At 39.1% G+C, this 21,946-nt stretch overlaps 1 protein-coding gene across 1 annotated transcript in view; it reads left to right on the top strand.

Annotated features, from left to right (window-relative positions):
- RAMP3 (receptor activity modifying protein 3) overlaps window positions 1–21,145 on the top strand; it is a 90,389-nt gene extending 69,244 nt beyond the window's left edge. The window contains 1 exon segment of the mRNA XM_067550339.1: window positions 19,936–21,145. Within this exon segment, the coding sequence (XP_067406440.1) occupies window positions 19,936–20,191 (256 nt within the window). The 3' untranslated portion in view covers window positions 20,192–21,145.
- The last annotated feature ends 801 nt before the right edge of the window (window positions 21,146–21,946 follow it).

Raw genomic sequence — 21,946 nt, 5'->3', positions numbered from 1 at the left:
AGAATCCTCAGGTGATATTTTCATTCTCTGCTGACCAGCAAGCACCCCAACTTCAATCCTTATTGTCCTCCATGCTATCAGCTCAGTGATATCCTCTCTCGCTGTGTCTTTTTGCAAAATGTGCTCATGTCCTTGATTGACATAGCAAATCAAGGCAGAATTCAACCCTTATTTTTTTAATATATTCACTATAGAGCATATTCATTGCTTAATTTATACCTCATTTTTTTGCTGTTCGGTATTGAGTTCTGTAAAGTGTTTTGAGATAGCTCGCATCAAGTACCCCAAGCGAGTTAAATGTATATTGTTACTATTTACTTATTTGTATTATCATAGTTCTGAGGTGCTTCAGTCATGGCCCAAGATCCCATTGTGCTAGGTGCTGTACAAACAAAGAACAAAAGGACAGTCCCCACCTCAAAGAGTTTACAATCAAATTATAAAACAAGAGACGATAGGTGGAGACAGACAGACAGATGGAGGGTAAGGAAACAATGAGACAATATTGATTAGGATAATATACTATTGTATGAAAACACAAGCCCTTGTCTAATATACTTACAATGGAACTTAGGCCAGAGTCCTTCAGACACCTAAGTGCATGCTTAGCCTTATGCATCGACTTCAATAACACTACTCACATGTGTAAATTAGAGCCCAGGAATGTTTTCAGGGTCAGGGCCTTTGTAGTGAACAAATGCACATCTGAAGTTATAGTGTCTGTTGACAACAGATGGCAGCGGCTTTTAACACTTATTTTGTACTATCATGAGCAATTAATATTTTGTTTTCTGTCAGTTAATACCACAAGACCTCTACATTGCCTGAGATGATCAGATCCCTTGCTGACTTGATTCTGGCACTCTTTTACAACCCCTAAAAACTCAACTTCTTCATAATCCTTCAGTGACCCTATCTAAATGGCTACCTAAACAAGACTATTCTTATATATAAAAAGCCACATTGGGAAAAATGGCACCTGAATTGCTCATGTAAAATGCATGTGCACAGATAACAGGTAATTGGTATAATACCTGCACAATATAGTTTTGTGCATGGACAAAAGAGGTTTGGGTATATGAATACCTGCTTATGCACATGTAACTGGAAATGTTACTTCTGCAACATAGTTCTGTTTTGTCCAGAAAGAAAAAGCAAGGCAAACAGGGAAGTAAGTGACAAGTGTATGAGTTTATTTATATTTGGGTAAAGTGCTTGAGAATTCAAAGTCGGCAGCTGCATTGCAATCTTTATGTAATCTTTATTGCCTTTTAGAGATAGCATTCTGTGCAGTTAGCACATTCACAAATTAACCAGGAAGGAAAACATATATTGGAACAATAAGAACACAACATTTAGCCTTCATGCACATTGTTCGGGTTCCCTCGGTTTTGTTGTATCTGACCCTGCTGATCAGGAGATGTCGTCAACAAATATGTCAGATCCCTCTTCCTCCTGTTGTTAATTTTCATTTACTTTTCATACAGCTGTGCTGGTATACAAGAAGCATTGTCCTTGTAACAATGCATCTTATTAATACTGTGCATATGCTGCTAAGATGTTCATTGGGCTTTCTGAAATGTTGCTTTGAATACATTTGGAAAAGGAGGAGATTGACAAAACACTGAATCAGCCATCCTGGTATTGCTGCAGTCCTATTTAGTTTTCAGAAGAATGAAAATGGAATGAATGGATGAATGAAATGAAATGAAAATCTTATCAATAAGTTGTGGTGACCCATAGTGGCTACACTAGGATTTCAGTAGCATGGCCAAGTGGAAACTTTCCTCTAACTCATGTTGTGTTACTGATTCAAACTGCAGCAGGAGCAGAAGTTTCACAGTCTAAAAATGATCCTATCAGATTAAAAAGACTAAGTTTAAAATTGTTCAATGGGCCATAAATGTGCTAGTTGTTGACTCCTGATATATTTTCATTGCATATACTCCACAAAGCCATCCAGCCTTGATCTGAGGACACCAAGAGATGGAGGATCCACCACTTCTCCTGGTAGTTTGTTCCAGTGGTTAACCATCCTCACTGTTAAAAATGTGTGCCTCGTTCCTAGTTTGAATTTGTCTGGTTTTAACTTCTACCCATTGGTTCTTGTTATACCTTTCTCCACTAGATTAAAAAGCCGTTCAGTATTTAGTATTTTCTCCTTATGAAGGTGCTTATACACCATAATCAAATCACCCTTATTGTGTGAAATGAGATGATCAAACAGCATGCAGAACAATCCCTTCCTCCAGGAATTCCAGCCCAGAAGCAATGCCTAAAAAATAGACTCTAATTGGCAACTGCTCTTGCTGCTCACACAACTCCCTTTCTCCCTTGAAGCTGCATCTACACAAACCCTGGATAACCCTAAAACTAATAGAGCCCAGCATGTCTTCCCAAGAGTCAAAACTTGCTCCTAAGTCAAGAAAAAGCAATTGGAAGACTATATGTAACAGTGCAACCTAGTGATACCTATTTGACACATTATATATCATATGCTCAAACACATCTGCAAAATATGAATAATTCGATAACTCTGAGTGTGTTCAAACATGAAAGAATGTACCATTCTGCAAGCAAGTTAGGTATTTAACTAAATGACCTACCCTCAATTTCTCAAGGCAGGTCATTCCTTTTGCAGCATCAGGCTTCATCCTGTCATACTGAAAGAAGGAGAGAATGTCTCATGACCCCATTCCATGGTCAGAGGGATTTTTAGGTGCCAACAAAGCTTGATCTTCAGGAACGTGATGCTAAAAGCTAGACTTTCCACTCACCATGATAAAAGTAATATCTTTCATCAGTAATGTTTTTCAAGCCCCAGCTTCCTTCTGTGTGTGCCTGCATGTGAGCCTGAGTATAAATTGAAAGTTTCCTTCCAGCTTTTGGAGGATGTGATGCACACTGACTTGCCTCTATCTAAATAAAAACATTAATGACCCCACATATACAGAAAACACTAACACTTCCTTAGGTGTGACTGAATTCAAAGATCTGGTGTATTATTCATTTGAATTATTTCTTTTTCGGAGTGTTTCTTTTTATTGTATACCATACATCTTTTTAGTTATCAAAGTCAAATTTTTTACAAGATGTTGCAAGGTGGTGAAGGCTGGGGAAGAAAGAGAATAGATGTGAGAACTGAGTTCCAAATAGCTGTGGCAGGATCACTAATTATTACATTTGTTTTAACTGGTTGCCTTTACTGCTTTCTTTTTGGTGGATCTAGAAATCATGATTTCAAGTAGTCAAAATGCCCAAGATTTATTTAACATGCATTTATTTTATAGGCTTTTCCTGTTTATTTTTTTTGACCATGGCAGAGAACATGTACTGAAGAAATGAGATATGCTTTGAACAAAGAGTATTGGATTCTATTTTTCATATAATTATTTATAACTTTCACTCTAGATGATAGAACACAGTGTTTATCCCATGATGCTGTGGGGAGTCACGGGAGGCCAGCAGTCTTCCAGCTGGAGCTGTGCAAAACTTACAATGAAACAGAAAATTCACTCCAGATTTGCAACCTATTCATTGAGTTTGGGCTGGGTTTTGTGTGAGCCTAGGCTGGCTTCTGGTTTTGGGTGAAAAATACATCAACCTTGATGAGTTTGCATGGGGTATGATTAGGAGCCAGGCAAACTTGGGGGGGAGAGGAGGTCATTTGAGCTTTGTTTCAAGTTTCTGACTTACTTCAACGGAGTGTGTGAACCTACTCATACCTAAATGTAATTGAACAAACTCCCTGGGAACAGAATCCACCAAACTCCCATTTTATCTTAGCACAAGATAAATCCAGTATGTAATCCCCCCCGTCAAAAATAGCACGCAACACTGAGCAGTCACAATTTCACCCTTTATATAACACACAATTGCTAAGGGTTTGCAGATGCTTTCTCTTTTAAAACCCTAATTGCGTGTGTTGAAAGATAATTTGTCTTAGAGAATGAGACACCCCAGCTGTTGCTGTAATTAAGAATGAGAGAATCTGAATAGGTGTAGATTCAAGGTTTAGTCACAATATTGGTGGAATGTGATCCTAACAGGATGGTGTTTATCAGTGCCTTAGGACTAGGGCCCTTTCTGCCTCTGTGTTTTGTATAATGCCAAGCACCCTGATGCAGTCAATACATAAATGATAAATATGCTAACTCAGCACAGCCTTCATTCTGGGGCTGGTTCAGGTGCTAGGAGAGATCTCCAGCCTCTCAAGTGGCCAGTTTGCTTCTCCTTCCTGTGTTGTTAGGATTACTTCTCTTTGTGGCTTGTCCTTTGCCACTCATGCTCTTTGGATGAACTTCCAGAGCCTGGTTTCACTGTATTGGCAATGACGCATGCATGATATTCTGCTTTAATCTGGCATGTTAGAAGGGATGGTTCAAACTGGTTCATATTTTCTTTTGCTCGAATGTGTAGATTCGTGTCTCAGTTGACTATCTTGTTGCAGCTCATCACATTGTCAGAGTTGACTCCCAGATACTTGATGATGACTAATTCTGTTGTTTTAATACATGGGCCATCACTTAGTTACCTCATCCTGGGGAATGATTTGTCTTTTTTGTGTGTGTGTTTAAGAACCTGTATAGATATATTTCAATCTACTATTACTTCTTTTATGGCCTGTGTTATTCAGTGATGCCTCTCGATGAAACATTTAGATGTGGTTCTTTAATTTGCCCAGCTGCACATGGACTCATCAAGGGCAACATTTTCCCCTGGTATGTATGGCAGATCTGGCAGGAGGAGGACAGCAGCTCAGGGAGTCTTTCACTTTGCCCTCTAGCTCACCCATGCAGAAACAGAGCCAAACCTAGATGTAGCACTTCCTTGACCAGCTAACGCCCCAGGAAGATATAGTGCTTGGTTGGTTTGGAACTCCCAGTTTCCTGAAAACATCCTGCGTTCTGGCAGCAGGCAGAGAGGGTGTGCACAGTTTTCCTTTTTGAAGAGGCAGTAAGGAGTTCCCCTGAGTGTACTGCTTCTAGGCTGCTTCTCCTTTCTGCCTGAACTATCTGACCCTGCACAGGCAAAATGGCTCACTAAGCCTCCCATTGAAAACCACTACTCTGCTCCCATATCCCTGTGCAGCTCCAGAGCAATGACAGAATTTAACTCTAACAAAGGATATTTGTAAAGTGCTCTGCTGTGGCTGTCAATTAGGTCTTTAGGCTCCGCTTTGGCGTCCTTACTAGAACGTGCATATCTGCTTCCACGTGGATCCTTTCATTCTTCATCTAGAAGAAGAACATTCTGTTACATTCAGAGTTCTGAATGGTCAAATGGTCCATAGAATTGGGATAAAGGTGAATTTTCTTTCATTCTCATTTTATTGTCTCATTGAAGAGGTGATCCAATAGCAAAAGCAGCCCTACATATTTATCTAGGCTGGGATTTTCAGTGCGTGTTTGGTACCTAATTCTCATAAACTCTTTTTTTAACAGCCACCCCCCTTGCTTAACCTTATATAGGCAGTGTTGCCTAGTGGATAAAGCACTGGACCAGGAAACATGGGTTCTAGTCTGCTGGGTGACCTTGGGCAAATTGCTTCACCTCTCTCTGCCTCAATTATTCCATCTGTAAAAAGGGGATGATGATACTGACCTCCTTTGTAAAGCACTTTAAGATTTATGGATAATAACTGCTCTATAAGGGGTAGGCATTATTAATATTTTATTATTTATATTTTATTTTACTTTGTACAAACATCAGTAATTATATTAACTATTGAAATTGTGCATATAAAAGTTAATATTTGAAATATCATTTATGTGCCTTTAAAGAACATATTCCCCCAGTCTCTGTTTAGGAAGCAATGGTTTTGTTTTAACTAAGATGGCATTTTAAACCAGGAGTCTTCAAAAGCTATTGAGTCCGCACAGCTGTTTTTATTTCTTTTTCCTTTGATAGTGTCTGGTCTGTCACATACTGTAGGGATGCTTAGATGTGTGGGTTGTTAAGTATAGAATTTTGTGAAGCAATACAGAAACTAATCTGAATTTGTGCCTTTTATAACAAAAGTGTAGGAGATAGGACTTTCTTTGTTTTCTGTGTGGACAGTCCTACATGTTTTCATGCTTAACCTATTACCTGTAGGTTGCTCAGCACAGCAGGGGGAACTGTGAGAGGAGCTATCCTTTGTTGTAAGCTTACTTTTAACATTTGTGAAGCACTCAGATCCCACAGTGATAAATTGGAAAGGGTTCAGAGAACAGCCATAAGAATGATTGAAGGATTAGAAAGCATGCCTTATACTGATAGACTTAAGGAGCTCAATCTATTTAGTTTTAACAAAAAGAAGGTAAAGGGGTGACTGGATTACAGTGTAAAAGTACTTACATGGGGAACAAATATTTAGTAGTAGGCTCTTCAGTCTATCAGAGAAAGGTATAACACAATCCAATGGCTGGAAGTTGATGCTTGAAAAATTCAGACTGGAAATGAAGCGTACGCTCTTAACAATGAGTAATTAACAATTTGAACAATTTACCAAGGGTCCTGGTGGAGTATCCATCAATGGCAATTTTTAAATCAAGACTGGATGTTTTTTCTAAAGGATAAACTTTAGGAATTATTTTGGGGTAGTTCTCTGGCCTGTGCTATCCAGGAAGTTAGATTAGATGATCATAATAGTCCCTGCAGACCTTGGAATCTATGAATCTATGAGTAACGAGCCTGGTATAAAAGAAAGTTTTTCCAAGTACAGTCAGATAAAATTCAACTATCTGTCATGGGGTCTTACATGGCTCCCAGCACTGTAGTATTTGAGTGCCACACAGGTTTTAACCGATTTATCTTCACCATACCTCTGTGAGGTAGGGGAGTATTATCTCCATTTTACAGATGGAGAACTGAGGCACAAAGAGATTTAAGGCCAGATTTTCAAAGATATTTAGGTGCCTAAAGATGCAGATAGGCACCAAATGGGATATTCAAAAACAACTAGGTGCCTCTAATAAATTTCAGAGGTAGTTAGGTGCTTTTGCTTTTGCTTATCTGCATCCTCAGTCCCTAAAATACATTTAAGAATCTGTCCTAAAGTGACTTGCCCACAAAGTCTGTGATGGAGCCCACATATCCTAGGTCCCAGGCTAGCACCACTGTCACGTCACCTTTCTCTCATTGTGATACCAGTAGCCAAGCATTCCACCTACCCCATCCTCTGCTCAGCTAGAACACAGCAGGTGATGATCCCCCTTGAAATGCAATCCCACACTTTTCTGTAGAGGATGATTCCCAGGGGAGTGGCAGGGTGTAATTCAGTTCTATTGGCATGAATCTTTGCTACAAGCACAATGAAGCTTCACTGATGGAGGAATGGCAAGTCCACTGAAATGCACTGAAGCCAGTTAGCCTTCTCGATAAACAAGTTTTCTAAAGACCTGATCCAAAATCCACTGAAGTAAATGGAAAGACTCCAACTGACTTTAGTGGGCTGAGGATCAGGCTGTCAGTGTAGGATGCACTGTATTTGGTCTAAACGGTGCAATAACTGCCTAAGCCTTTCTCCTTTACGGATTTGGTCCTGCAAGGTGCTGAGCAACTCCCGGAGGTGGTGAACACCTTCTGCTTCCACTAACTTTAAGGAGAGGTGAGGGCTCTCAGCACCCTTCTGGGTCAGGCTCTAGATGAGTCAGTTCAAAACCAGCCCTGATCAACATGTAGGTCACCTCTCCTTACACCCTGAAAAATATTTACCTTTTTTCACTCTGGGCTTCCAAATACCTCTGCTAATGCAGTTTCTTTTAATGAAGTTAGAAGGTATGTCTCTTTTATTCCATCTAGAGGTAGCTTTCCGACGTTGGCAGGTAGGAGACTAGAACAGCCTTCAGCTGGAAATGGCCTATGCAAAAGTTGTTTGGTAGTTTGCATTCAGTTCCCACTAGACAATCACAAAGGCTTGCCACAACAAGAACTAACTGACAGCCTTAGCAGAGAGGATAAATTGAATAAGCAATGGAATTTGAACCACCCTTAATCTTAGAAGTGTTACATTGGGGTTAGAGTTGGGGACCAGAAGTGGGCAGTGTGGGAGGCAAATTTGTAGTACCACAGCCGGAGCTGTTCTGTTCATAAATCGGGTACTTAGGGTTGCCAATCATGCAGCTTACACAAGCATTGTGTGGTACACAATTTAAATGAACAGCCAAAATAAACGACCCCCAAGCAAACCATCCGCAAGGGGGCTCCAAGAAGAAAAGGAACAGAATCACTGCCATTCTGAGTGGCTAATGTATTTCTCAACAGGTACAAATTTGATTTAGTAGACAGCTTTCTTTTAGTTCTAAATTCAACCTTGTTCTCCTTTCTGCCTTTCTCATTCCCTTCTCAGCCATCCTTAGATGGTCAAAGTTCAGGAATTTGAACTCTTTGTCTATTCTTAAAGCTGTAATCTGTTTTAAAAAATTCTGCTTTCCTTCAACATTCAGTTGAATAACATATCTCCTGTCAGTGCCATATTTTCTGTTGTCTGCCAGATGTTAGTGGTACTATAATATTGTTCCATAAAGGACCAAAACATACTTTCTTAAATAGTACCAACTGCAGTTCTCAATCCTATTTTCAATCTTACATGTTAAGTTCTTTCTAAATTCAAATAGTGGGGTGGCTGCTGTGTGCCATAGGATATTTGATTACAAATTATCTTGGTTAAAAAAACAGCTTTAATGTGCCTCAGAATTTTAAATAGGCTTTAAACAGAAACTTAATCGCAGACTTAACTACACGTTGACTAGCGGCTTCTCTGTCATCAAAATGGTGTTTCAGTGAACTTTCAAAAGGCTTTGGTTTGAAAGTGAACGCTGGAGGTCTACAAGTCAATTCCGATTTAATTCTCCAGTATTTAAAGCATTGATTCCCAAGAAATCATGACATAAAATTGGTGCCAGTAAAACCCTGTCTTTTCCTTATATTGGCACAGTGCATGTGAGAGATGAAATGTCTTATTGCAGAGAAACTTTTATTTACCCTGTTCCAGTAGTGAAAGGCAACTGTATTTATGTTTGAGTGGCCACACACATGACCCATGCTGACACAGCGTGGCTCTTATCTCCCTCTAGTGGCATATACAGGTTTATGAATCGGCAGCTCTCTCCACACTAATGGCCCTGGACCTATAAATCAAGCAGTACAGGGTACTGCTTTTAGATCCAGGAGTCCCCACAGATCACCTGACCAGGAGCATGGTTACATAAATTAACTATAAAGAGATATGTAAAAATATACTGTTTCAAGGCACCAATTAGTCAATGAATTTTTTTTTTAAACTATAAATGAAGATTCAGTGGCCTTGAGAAGCCAGATGATTTTTTCTAGATTGTTTAAATTAAAAATACTTACTGATCTTTGAAAATATTAATTTTAGGATACACAAGGGTGAACTGGACACAACTATTTGTACTAGAAATATCTAAATTAAACAAACTGGAAAAAATCATCTGGCTTCTCAGGACCACAAAAACTTAATTTTCAGGGTTTTTTTTTTTTTTTTTTTGAAGTCTTGGTTTTCCCATCAGGTTTATGTCATAATTAGGGTGGAGGGTATAAAGTTTCCAAATTCCTTTATTGACTAGTGCGAATCTTAAAACGGCATATTTTTACATATTTCTTTCCTGATGCTTTTTCCCCCCAAAAAAACAAATCCCAGATTATTTTTTTGAAGTAGCTCAACCCACTCCCTTGTTTTGGATTATTTGTGCCCCTCCAGAATCCATGATTAAGTTTTGCATCTTGTGACACATAAATAGTTTGCATAATAATTTAGAAAATAATAGCTTATTCAAACTAGATCAAGATATGAACCATAAAGTTTTTGAGGCAGAATCATCATAAAGAAAGGAGGGGTAGGGCACCTGTAGCACTGCAGTGTTATAATTCCATGACTCGGTTCCAAGAAGTAAAGCAAGCCCTTGATTTGGAAGGCAAGGACATGGGATTTACCAGCTATGCTTCCATTCCAGGCCATCATAAGTATTTTTGTACATTCTTTTGTTTGTAAGTTTTGTTGGAAAGAAACAACGTTATTATGTCACCAAGGGACACACTGTGCCGTTAAAGTAGAGGACTGAGTTGTGTGTGGTATGGAACTGCAGTGCCATAGAGAAAGTTGTGAAAGTGAAAGGACTAGGCATAAAGTACTAGGAGGTCCTGGCCAATATTGCTACTGTGTCACCCCTTAAATTTTGGTGCAGCTTGCTTACTCCTCTGTAGCTAGCCAGCCAAATCTTACCCGCCCTATTTTGGAAGGCTAAGCTTATGGGGGTGCTAGCAAGGAGCAGACCTGTATTCAGGGGAGTTCAAGGGTGCAAATGGGATTTACACACCCACAAAGGGTCTGGCTGTAATCTGGCCCCAAACTGGCAGATGGCCAACATTGCAGAGTCTATCTGCTCATGCAGCAAATTAATTAATTTGCTTAATTAAATTGATCTAGTTGTGAAAAATTTCTTGCTCTGAGTGCTGTAGGTAGGTCGACCTAACCGCCATTGTAGATACAGCTAGGCCAACGGAAATATTCTTCCATTGGCCTACTCTTTCAGAGAAGTAGATTAACTATAGTAATGGAAAAAACCCTTCTGCCAATGTATGAAGTGTCTACATTCGGCACGACTGCAGTGTTGTAGTAGCTTTAGACATATCTATAGTATAAGCTCCCGAGCTGTCTGAGCAGTGCACCTCACCTACAAGTACCACATCTTGGAAGTGAGAGGAGAGTTCAGTCTTCCATTCCATCCTTTGTGTTCTCTACTATGACAGCAAAGATGAGTGCTTATTAGTTACAATGGTGATGTAGACATGTGTCTACTTCTGTTGAAACTTAACTGAGTCAGCCAACTCATTTCACATAGGTCAGTGAACAGACATATATCTGATGGTAATTTAGACTTGGGTTTGTGGGCTTTCATGGTAAATGATATGAAAAAAGAGGGAGAGTTCTTGAGGGGAGAAAAAGGCAAATAATGAATTTATATTAAAGAAGGGTGAAATTATGAGCTGTATCATTATAATCAAAATATCCTTTCAATAAACTATTTAAATCCTTTAATAGCTTCTAACTAATAATTTAAACCATCACACTCTTTTGATAAACACTGTTAATTGCAGGTTATTATCAACCTCCTAGCATCACAGAATTCAACTTTGTACCCACAATCATGGGTGCCAGGGTCCTATAATTTTTGGTGGTGCCTTGGCCAGTTGCTCTGGGCCCACATCATGTGGGAGAGGGGCTGGGGGAAGGGCAGGGCCAGGAGTGGGGAGCAGTGACCAAGCGGTGCTGCCAGGGACTGGGAGTGGCTCAGGTCAGGGCTCTGGGTCCACGTGGGAGAGGGGCAGGGAAAGGGGCGGGGCTGGGAGAGGGGAGCGGCCACTGCGCTGTGTAGTTTGGGGCCAGGCCGAGGCCGGAGCACCTTCTGGCCAGACACTGAGTGTGTTGGGGGAGGGAGGCAGAATGGCCGGGCCGCTTTGGGTACCACTGCACTATGCACCTCCACGGCCAGCCCCCTAGCACCACAGAAATATTGGTGGAGCCTGGCCCACCATCCTCAATGTTGGTGGAGCCCAGGCACCATGGGCCCATATAACTCTCCGCCTATGCCCACAGTAACTGTTAGCCATTGTGATTTGGCTAGGGATAAGGTGGTGGCAGCTTTTCCAATACATACTGCTTCCCTGCCTCAACTTCTGCAAAGATAACAGCCTGTACAGATGGCTGTTAAACTAAATAATCTTCATCTATAGGGCAGATTCTGATCTGCCTTTCATGTGGCAGGGCCCTGGTCCTGCAAACACTGAAGGATGTTTGTAATTTTATGACATCAGGAATTCCATTTATGTCAGGCATGACCAAAGACTGATCAAATGCTGTAATTTAAGTATGTACAACATGATCTATCAAAACAAGACGTACTTGGCTTTAAATGGTCTACAATGTTAAATGGTTTTAAAACATTTTTTATTGGGCAAAAAGGAATGTTTTGATTAAAATAATACAGCCTGTAATATTTTCCCTTTTTTCATGACCTACTCACTTCTTTTCATATAATTTACCAAATCAAACTGCTAGTCCCAGTCACTGATTACCATATGATGGTGGTGATAACTCGACTCATGAGACTTTGTGCATAACTATGCACATACTTAAGTGTTTTCAGGATTGGGACCTGCATCTGTTTATGCTGGTCCAATATCTTTTACTTCCATTTTATTTACTTCTGATTCACACCAGTGTGTAAGGAGGTGAGAATTAGATCCTTTGAATTTTTTTGGGTAAAAAAATCAGGTAAATCATGGGACCAGTGACTTTGCATAACCACATTATTCACTTTACTGGACCTAGTAAAGATTCTCAGTCTCCTCTGACCTAGTTAAAATCTGAACATGTGATCCCTACATGGTAAGTGTTGCTTAATAGTGGATAACCATGCTCAGGAAGGTTTGAATGCAGAAGCCAGCAACTAGTAAATTCTAATGTTTTAATGCAATCTCTCCACTGCTAAATTATTGATCTTTTATAATATGATACCTAACTAGTATCAGGCATTTTTCTCCCTGATTCTACCCTTTGCTGAATATAGGCGCTTCTGGTGTTCCATAGACATTGGGCACTTGGATCAGAAATGTTGTATAAAAGAACAGCTGCTCTTTCTATTTACATATTCCCTTATATCTTTAAGTATCCAACAACAGTTTGATACTAAATTTTGTATATTAGGCATCTCAATTAGGTTTATGCAACCACTTTTCATGCTCTAGCAGCCTGTTCAAATGAACCTCAACTGAAAGCTCAGTAAATATCTCAAAAGGAGACCAACTTTATTTATTATTTTCAGTCCCAAGTGTGTAAATCTGTCATAATGTCATCCATGATTCAATGGAGTAGCAGTAAATTCTACTTTATGATTGTCTCATTAATCCAGCTGTTTTTCACTTTCATGTTAATTTCCTTCCCTATGGTTTGTGGAGTTTTATTTTCTTCTGGCTGAATTCTGTGTCCATGATACAAAATGGAAGTTGTGATTTAAGTAGTAAGGTACAGTCTAATAATAATACCTTGCTCTTGTATAGCACTTGCTAACTTTAGAGCTCAAAGTGCTTCTTAAAAAGGAGGTCAGTATTATTATCCTTATTTTACAGATGGGGAAACTGAGTCACAGGCAGGTATATGACTTGCCCAGGTTCACCCTGCAGGTGATCAGGATTTGTGTATGAGGTTGTTCCTTATGGCTGAAGGGAATCACTTTATTTTTGGATGTGTTTAAGTGAAGGAGGATAAGATGCAGCCACAAGTTCACTTGGTTAAATGTTCATATGAAAGAGGCAGAGAAGTATTCTACAACATTAGTGTCTACTTTGTCTCATATAGCTGTGGAATTGTTAAACAGAAAACTAAGCTTCCCTTGTGTAGTGATGGGGAAACCTTAGGAGATAATCATCTGAAAGGTTGGATCCTTAATTTGAAGTTTATCCAAACTATTCACATCCTTTAATTTTGCAAAATTTGGCTGGAAATCACACAAGAAGCTTTCTTGTGAGTTTTTCCTGCTTCCAATAGAGTGGAAGTAACAAGACCAGCCTTTCTCATGGTATGATATTTATAATTATTATTATTTCAGCACTTCTGGTTCTGGTCCTGGCAGGGTCTCGCAGTGCAGAGACATGCAAAAATGAAAGAATAAAAGAGATTAAGACTTTTATCTGAATATTGTTTTGAAAGGAAGCTGTTCGCTTTCAGCCTGGTTTAGCAATTTCTATTATTGGATAGATGGTCTGAAATATATGAGCTTTTTTCTTCTGACAATCCCAAACTTTTTCTTGAAGGCAAGTAGACAGCCTTGCACTAGATGTTTGTTCTATAGTTGTGTTTCTAGCTTTAATTAATTTCTCCTATAATGTTAAGTAAAAAGTCACACTCTTGGCCAAATTCATGCCTTATGTAATTCCACTGAAGCAAATAGAGTTGCAACAGGGATACATTTGTAGCAGGTCACAGGATTTGAAACCCATTTTTAGTTATGTAACTATGTAAGGATGACTTTTCTAGGTTGGAGCTGGGTTTCTGGGATGGAGACTCCTATCCCTGATTAACAGATACTGTTAGTTGAGAGGCATGAAGTGTTTGGATTAATTAGGAAAATTGGTCCACAGTGGTCAGCACTGTAATTAGAATTTCAAGCAGCAGTTTCTAGAGGTTCAGACTGCCTTGGCTGGGGTGATTATAGTTTATAGGCAATAAGTAGCCCTCAGGTCAAGATGTAAGGCTTAGTGTGGCCCATGCCTGGGACTCCAAGGTACTACGATACTACTACTATTTAAACGGAAGGTTAGCTGAATGAGGAAGCTTGTCCACTCTGAGAAACACAGAGAAGGGATTTTATTTCTCTATTAAAAGTGCTACATGAGAGACTTCCGAACAACAAAAGAAGAGACTATCTCTAGAGAATCCATTGCAAGGTTTAGATTAAATCCAGAGAATGCTTGGGCAGGACTTTGGGAGGTTAGTCTGTGTTGTGTGAATACTCAGAGTGGAAATATGATCAATAAATTCATGGTTTATGTTCCTTGCTGTCTAATTTCAGTGCCTTGATTTAAAGAGCTCCCAGGAGTTTAGAGCATAACATAATGATGTAGCTAATTGTATAAAGGTAGACTGTGACATTATGGTTAAAGTTTTCTTAAAATACCTTACCCAGGAAGGTAAGGAAAAGCACTTTCTTAAGCTTATTGCAAAGTGTTTGAGGTTCATAGGTGTATAGTCAAACAATAAGTCCATGGTCACAAGTATGTGAAGGCTCCACAGAATTAGCTAACTTCATGCATGTTGCTAGATTTCTCTGCTAGACTGTTCAGTAGTTCCAACAAATGAATTTATGGTGTGTCTGGCGTGGCTTGACATATATTGTACATGACACATTCTGATCTGCTATTTATTTGGCTGAATGTTCCAGAGAACAATTGTCAGGACACATGCATATATCAGCAACAGTGAAGATAAGTTAAACTGCAATCCGAAGTGCAGGTATAAATATTCATTAACATTTCACCACAGGCAAAAAAAAAAAAAAAAAAAAAAAAAAAACACAACCAACCCAACAAAACAAAAGAAGAAAGAAAACAAAAAAACCCCCAACAAAACAACACCACGGGAAAAAATCATGTTTACATAACTTTCAAAAAATAATTCATATTGCAGTTGTGCTCTGGATTATTTGCTTTCTAGAAAATCTCATATGCAGGGGAAAAAAGCTATTTGTGCTCTGAAAACAGTATCATTTGCAATTTGTTCCAAGGAGGAATTTGGCCATTTTTGTTGTGGAAAGCTTTTTGCTAGCAACAGAACTGGAAATAATTTCAAACATGACAAAAATATGAAGTTTCTTATGAAAGCATACACAAATTCTCATGAATATAACTGGGGAAAGTATTTGATACAAAACAAGACACTCAGAATTTTTGGCCTTTGGTGAATTTGGTTTGTCAGTCTGTATTGCAGTTCTCAATCAAACGTATTTTTTGACACACTGATTACATTGATTCATGAAGACTACTTGTGTCAGTAAGAGTTATAGAATCAGGCCCACAGGAAATATATGTCTTCATTATAGAAACCACACTTTGTGGACAAGAACCCCATTGTGCTATATTAACACCCAACAAAAAGATAGCCCTAAAGGTGCTCTAAAGAGTTCAGAATCTAAGCAAAGAGAATTACAGTCTAAATAAGAGAAGTAAACTTCCCTTTAATATTAATTAACACTTGCCTCCCCTTCAAAAATGTTTTCAAACCAGTCGGTCATTTACAGAAGTCTCATATTTTGATATTTGGAATTTAACTGAAATCTTGTAAAGTGGATGACATGCAATATAAGATAATGGAGATTTTTTTTTTTTTTAAAAAAAGGGAATTCTAATGCACTTTTTAAGCAGTAAATTACCACACAAATATTTTGGTTAATGGAGCATTATTCACAGACCACATAGTTCTCAAGTAGTTCAGATTTTTCCTTATCTTCAGTCTCACAACTGTGTGTTGCAAATGCAGTTATAATGTGGGTAAAATATTAATATTTTAAGGCATGAGATATTAAGTAGAATTCTGCAGAACATTCACATAAGATAATATGTGTGGGTGTGTATTGGCTTTTTTAGGGATTCTGTCTTTTGAACATACTATACTAAACCTATTTTTATCTTACTATTTGGGGGAACTTGGCAGCTGTTTAATTCAATTTCTTTGGACTGTATTAGACTTCAAATACAAAAGCAGTTGGTCAATTTTTTTCCTGAAATCAGCCAATAGTTGTGGAAAAGTCCTACAGAATTGATAAAAGAAAGAATGATAACTTTTCTATAGCATTTGTAAGCACCCTATAGAATTTGATGGCAGCAATATAGTGCTCTAGATTTACAGAGTAATTTATATTCACTATACACATCCCAATTGTTATTAAGTACTATTTTCTATTGGGAGGCAGTGCGGAGCCCAATGGATAGGGGCCCAGATCCTTCAGGGCATTGAGACCTTTTTGCCTCATTAGGCACCTAAATCATCCATTAAATTACCATTGACATTTTCAATACCACAGCTCAGCTGCTGCCTATTCCCATAGGTGTCTAAGGTCCCAAGGTGCCTACGTTTAAACTTGTTGGCATTCATAAAGCCACCTAAGTGCTGACATTGCCCTGCCGCTAACACGCAATTCAGAATCTCAAACTAAGTGGGGGAACAACCATTCTGTGAATGAGGCCTGGTCCCGTAGCTGTGCTCTATGATTGCCTAAGTCTGATAACTTTCAGACCTCCCAGCAGGAGGGTAGAAAGCAAGCCACTGATACATGGGGACTGGGGTACACAGCTCCTGCACAGAGGACACATGGGAATACAGGGAAACATAGGACAGGAGACAGAGAGAAAGAGACATGGTTTTGGCTGCTAGGGCACAGGCTACCTAAGCAGCTGACCTGGCTTTTGGCATCCAACTCCAGGAGAGGGTTTGTGGCTGAAGATCCCAAATGGAGGGAGGCACCGATCTCTGATTCATCGGCCTGGCCACGTAGGGTATGTCTACACTGCATCCAGGCCAGGATGACAGACTTGGGTTAATGGGGCTCACGCCAATGCTCTAAAAACTTCTGTGTAGACAGCACTTTGAAGCTGTGGCTCAGCCTGGAGCTTGGGCTCCAGAGCCTGAGCCTCCGCTCGGGATGCAACTTCAAAATGCTGTCTACACAGCAATTCTGAGCACTCCAAAATGTTGTGTAGACATACACTTTGGCACCCAAGCCCTTCTCTTCACCCCGTCCCTCTCCTTGCTGTTTCAGTCCTTTCTATCTGCAGTGGCTCACAGCTCAGCTTGGTGGCTTCAAAGGATGCCTTCCTTATGTGCCTAACTCTCCCCATGCATTATCTGAGGAGTCTGTGCCTAATTCAGGGCTGATGATTCCACGAGGCAGCAGAGCACTGAATGGAGCATTTTACGGATTTGAAACCAGGCTTCTATTCCTGGCTCTGTTACTGGCCTGCCGGGTGACCTCAGGCAAATCCCTTCACCTCCCCATGCCTCAACTTTCCCATCTGTAAAACTGGGATGATCCTCAACTCTTTAAAGTGCTTTATTAATAAATTATTATTTATTATATTCTCCAGGATTTTGGAGTAATTGCTCTAGAAACATCCTTAATATCCATGGATAACTGTCTATTCGGTTTCTGTAGAACATTATATTTCTCTAGAATTCTATTGGTTTCATCGCTATTAAATTCTCCACAATTTTCCATTAGGGATTCTATTGTTCAGAAGGTGCACTGAAGCGTAGTCAGACAGAATAAAACAACTGAAGTGTTGTATTATTCTTCTAGCCCCTTGGGAGTGTCTCTCCCATATACAGCTAGTCCTCTTTAGAGTCTAAATTTAGTTCAGGACATAAAGGATGGAAACTATTGGAATGTGTGAAGAAGGCCACTATTAAAATAATTAGAGGATAATATTTGTGTTTTATATTTTTTACTTCTTTATTGTTAGTCCCTTACTGCTCCTCACAAAAGCTTCCTCTTTCCTTCCTCCCGTCCCACCAAAATGGTTGTATAATCTACATTGTCTTCTCTTGCTAGTGGTGATGTGCCAGGGCATCTGGGTGTGGACTTAAACTTGCTCTTAGATGACCTGGTATTTGCCTAGAAAGATATAAACAGTGATTTAGGAACTGTGCTGTCCCCAGTAGGAATGGGAAGATGTAGGGACTTTGGTCTGTGTCTTTTTACAAGGCCACTGTTTTCTCTTATGCATATTACTTTAAGAGGGTAGCCATAGTCGTTATCATGCAGTGTTCTGCACCTGCACGGCGGGCAACCTTAATCCTCAGTGGCAATGTCAATCTAAGGATGTACAGTGGACTGCAATCCTTGATCCCAATGCTGAGTGGTTCATCTCTGCTACGCACAGCTCGGGATTGAATCCCCACCAGTTCCCAGTTATTTTCCTCATGCAGGAAATGCGTCATTCAAAGGCAATTACTGTACTTGTATATTGGGTGGAGTCGGGGGGTGGAGGGGGAGGCTTACAGACAATAGTGCGGCATGCTGTCCCTGAAGGCCTCAGGTAGTCTTTCATTCCCTTTGAAACAATTGTATTAAGTCACACATCATTGAAGGGAACACTGCAAAGTACAACAGACAATAATTTAGCTTCCTCATTCCTTCGCCTCTCTATATGCTGTCCAGACATAATTCAACTTCTTCATTTCCTGTTACCTTTCACCTCTCTACCCCTTTCCAAATCCCCTTGGCTTGTGATCCCATCACAGCAATCCATCAAATTATTCAATTAGGTTTATCGTTTCCTTTTTCTGAGCATAGCCGGCACTCATAAATATAAAGTTTGGTTACGTTTGAACATCATGTACATCTTTGTGTACATTCAACTGTGCTGAAATTAAGTGTGATGAGTTACTGTGTGTAGCAGTTCTCTTTTAAGAGTGTAGACAGGAATTATAGTCTATCTAACTTTGATGTGGGAAAGGTTAAGATTTAAAACAAATAATGCATTATTTAATTTTTATTTGCCCTTTCTATGAATATTGCAGCAGCACATAGGAGGACTGAAATTATTTTCAGCACCTCATGATCTCATGCTGGGGCTGCACTTGATTTCAGCTTCCTGCCCAACAACAGACTATGCAAGAATTATTCACAATTCACTCAGAATTTGTTGCATTTGCCACGTTTGATTTTTATGTGTATTGCTGCTACCTCTGCCAAGGGAACTACATTCTATGTCTACGTTAGTTAAAATGAGACGGTGAACTACGGGGCACCTTAAAATCACTGGGACCTTTCCCATTGACTACAATGGGGCGAGGATTTTACGCAGCATGTCTAGAAGTCTGAGCAGAGGACTAGTAGCTAGGAATAGTGTTTTCTCAACTCTGCTTCACTTGACAAAGTGGGTGAGGTCTGTCTAATATCCTGGGGTCACACACTGCTTGCTTTTCAGAGATCCTGAACACACAGAGATTCAATGTATTTCTTTCAGCAGAAGTATCTACATTGTAGCTACGATCATATAGATTCCACATTAATCATTATCAATTCTACTAGGACCACAAAAATTGAATGAAACGAACACTGTGAAGTTGAAGTGATTGCCTTTGTGTAGGACCTTTGTCTGATGATCTCAAAAGCACTTTATGGCAAATGCCAAAACACTGTCAATAGTTACTGAAATAAAATTACTATTATTCGATAAACCATGTTTTAGAATAAAAAAACAAAATTCCAAGAGATTTTTGATTTGGTGAGTAAACCTGGGAAGAGGGAGAACATGTATTTATAGCCCACCTGAAATAACTAACAAACAAAATGAGAGCAGCCTAATTTATTTTGAAGAGAGACAAAATAATGTATTTTATTCAGGCTTATTTCCATTTTCTTCCCTCTCTAGGTATTATGACAACTTCAGCATCTGCACAGAATGGGAAGCCAACAACGCGAGATGCTTTTGGCCAAACCCACTCGCAGAGGGCTTCATCGCTGGAATTCATAAAAAATTCTTTTCAAACTGCACATCAGAAAAGGACCACTGGGAAGATCCACCAGATGAAATTCTCATAACTCTGATCTTAATCCCAGTATTGCTGATGATTGCGATGATACCTCTAGTGGTGTGGTGCAGTAAGAGAAGTGACATTCTAGTATAAGTCACAACTCCTGGCTTTTCTCATCCCATTCCTTTTTTTTTTTTTTTTTTTTTTTTTTTAAAAGAAAAGATGAAGAATCAAAAATGCCAGATCTGCAGAGTTCTAACCTGTCAGGTACTAAGGGAGAAAACTGTCCTGTATTCAGACAAGTATTCTGCCTCTACCTAAAGTCAATGCTTCTATACTTCAGGTTTTCAATGTTGCTTATGCAAAAACACCCTGTTTTCCTCAAAACTGATAACTGCAGCCAATGTGTAATGGAATTCACATTCAGGTCTGGATAATGGGAGACTTATGAAGGCAAGTGAACTTGCTAACTGCAGCAGAGGTAAAGTTTCTTACCCAAAGTTGAAGCTTGTCAATAAGCTTAGTTTTCTAGTATGTGGGTGTATATCTACAATCAGTGATTAGTTTGTAATATTTACGGTGAGGATCTTTTGAAATTTTTATTCCAGACATTTGCGGTTTTCATTTGTGAACCCTGACTTGAATGGAAATTAGTCACCAAAGGAACTTAACATGGATGTTGCTGAGGGACACTTTCGTGGTGGTTAATAAAAACCACACACAATCAAGGACTGGAAGTGTTGTCTTGGGCTAAGGAACAATTCATATGGCCCGTGACTATCCATGTGGAGGAGAGACTGCGCTATGTTATTAAATAGTTTCTAAAAGGCCTTTGAAGACGACTTCTTAGAGCTCGGTGGCTTGAGAATGCATTCCGGGAAGGATGCTGGCTTTTTCCCCCAGAGCTGGAAAATGAGAGGAAATGGGTTGACCATGAATTTATCAAGGACTGGTGAAGGAACTGTCATCTGCCAGACCCATCATTTTATTTTTTTAATTATTATTCTTATGTTGATGAGTGTATTCACTGTGTGCTCCTCATTTTCACTTCACACTGAATCTTTTGTGCAAGTGCTGTTCCTATAAATAAAAAAATATAAGAAGCTATGTCAACTGAGGTGCCTTTCAGTGTTTGAGCCCAGTAGACCATTTTTCTTTACTTACAGAATGTTGAGGCTTATGTTGTTAAGATCTTTTATTCATGAATACACATTTTCATACCTCAGACACTTAAAGTACAGCTAGCTGTGTCTTCTACATGTACTAGTTAGATTTTCTTCTTTAAGATTTTGATCTAATATTTGGGATGCAGGTCCTTATGAACAATATTTTGTATTTGTAAAATGTTTGAAGAAGAAAGGTGATATATATATATATATATATATATATATATATATATATATATGCTAAACATTTATTATACTTAATGTAAAGTTAAGGAAACAGCTGTTAAGGAGCCTTATGCCGTTGTCTTTGTGAATAACCTAGACTGGCCTGGGAACCTACCTGATGGTGAAAGTATCCTGTTATGTTTTGATTACACCTCCCCAGAAGATAGGTATTATGCTTTTAAACCAAAATTTATCTTTAAATGAACTGGTTTCCAGATTCCATTTGATTATCTCCATTTGTTTTGTTTCACATTTCCCCGTAGCGTCAAGCTAAATTAAAAAAAAAGAAAAAAAAAAAAAAGAAAAAAAGTGACCAAGTCACTTAGGCAATTTGAAAATTATACCCTAAATTATGAACAGAATTTCTACCATTTCATAAGAGAGGTAGGAAAGGAGTATGAAAAAAGGATGGATTTTTCCTTCACAGCTAATATTGTTCAAAAAAGGACAATTTTGCAGACACAGAAATAGCAATTTGGCCTCTATGTGAAACCTGATACAATCCTGTTCAAGGTCT

This window comes from Emydura macquarii, unplaced genomic scaffold (assembly GCF_026122565.2).
Source record: "Emydura macquarii macquarii isolate MOO-44397 ecotype Brisbane River unplaced genomic scaffold, CSIRO-AGI_Emac_v2 contig_1263, whole genome shotgun sequence".
In the NCBI taxonomy this organism is placed as follows: domain Eukaryota; kingdom Metazoa; phylum Chordata; order Testudines; family Chelidae; genus Emydura; species Emydura macquarii.
Note: the sequence above shows the minus strand (reverse complement) of the source record. Positions and strands in the feature narration are given on the sequence as shown.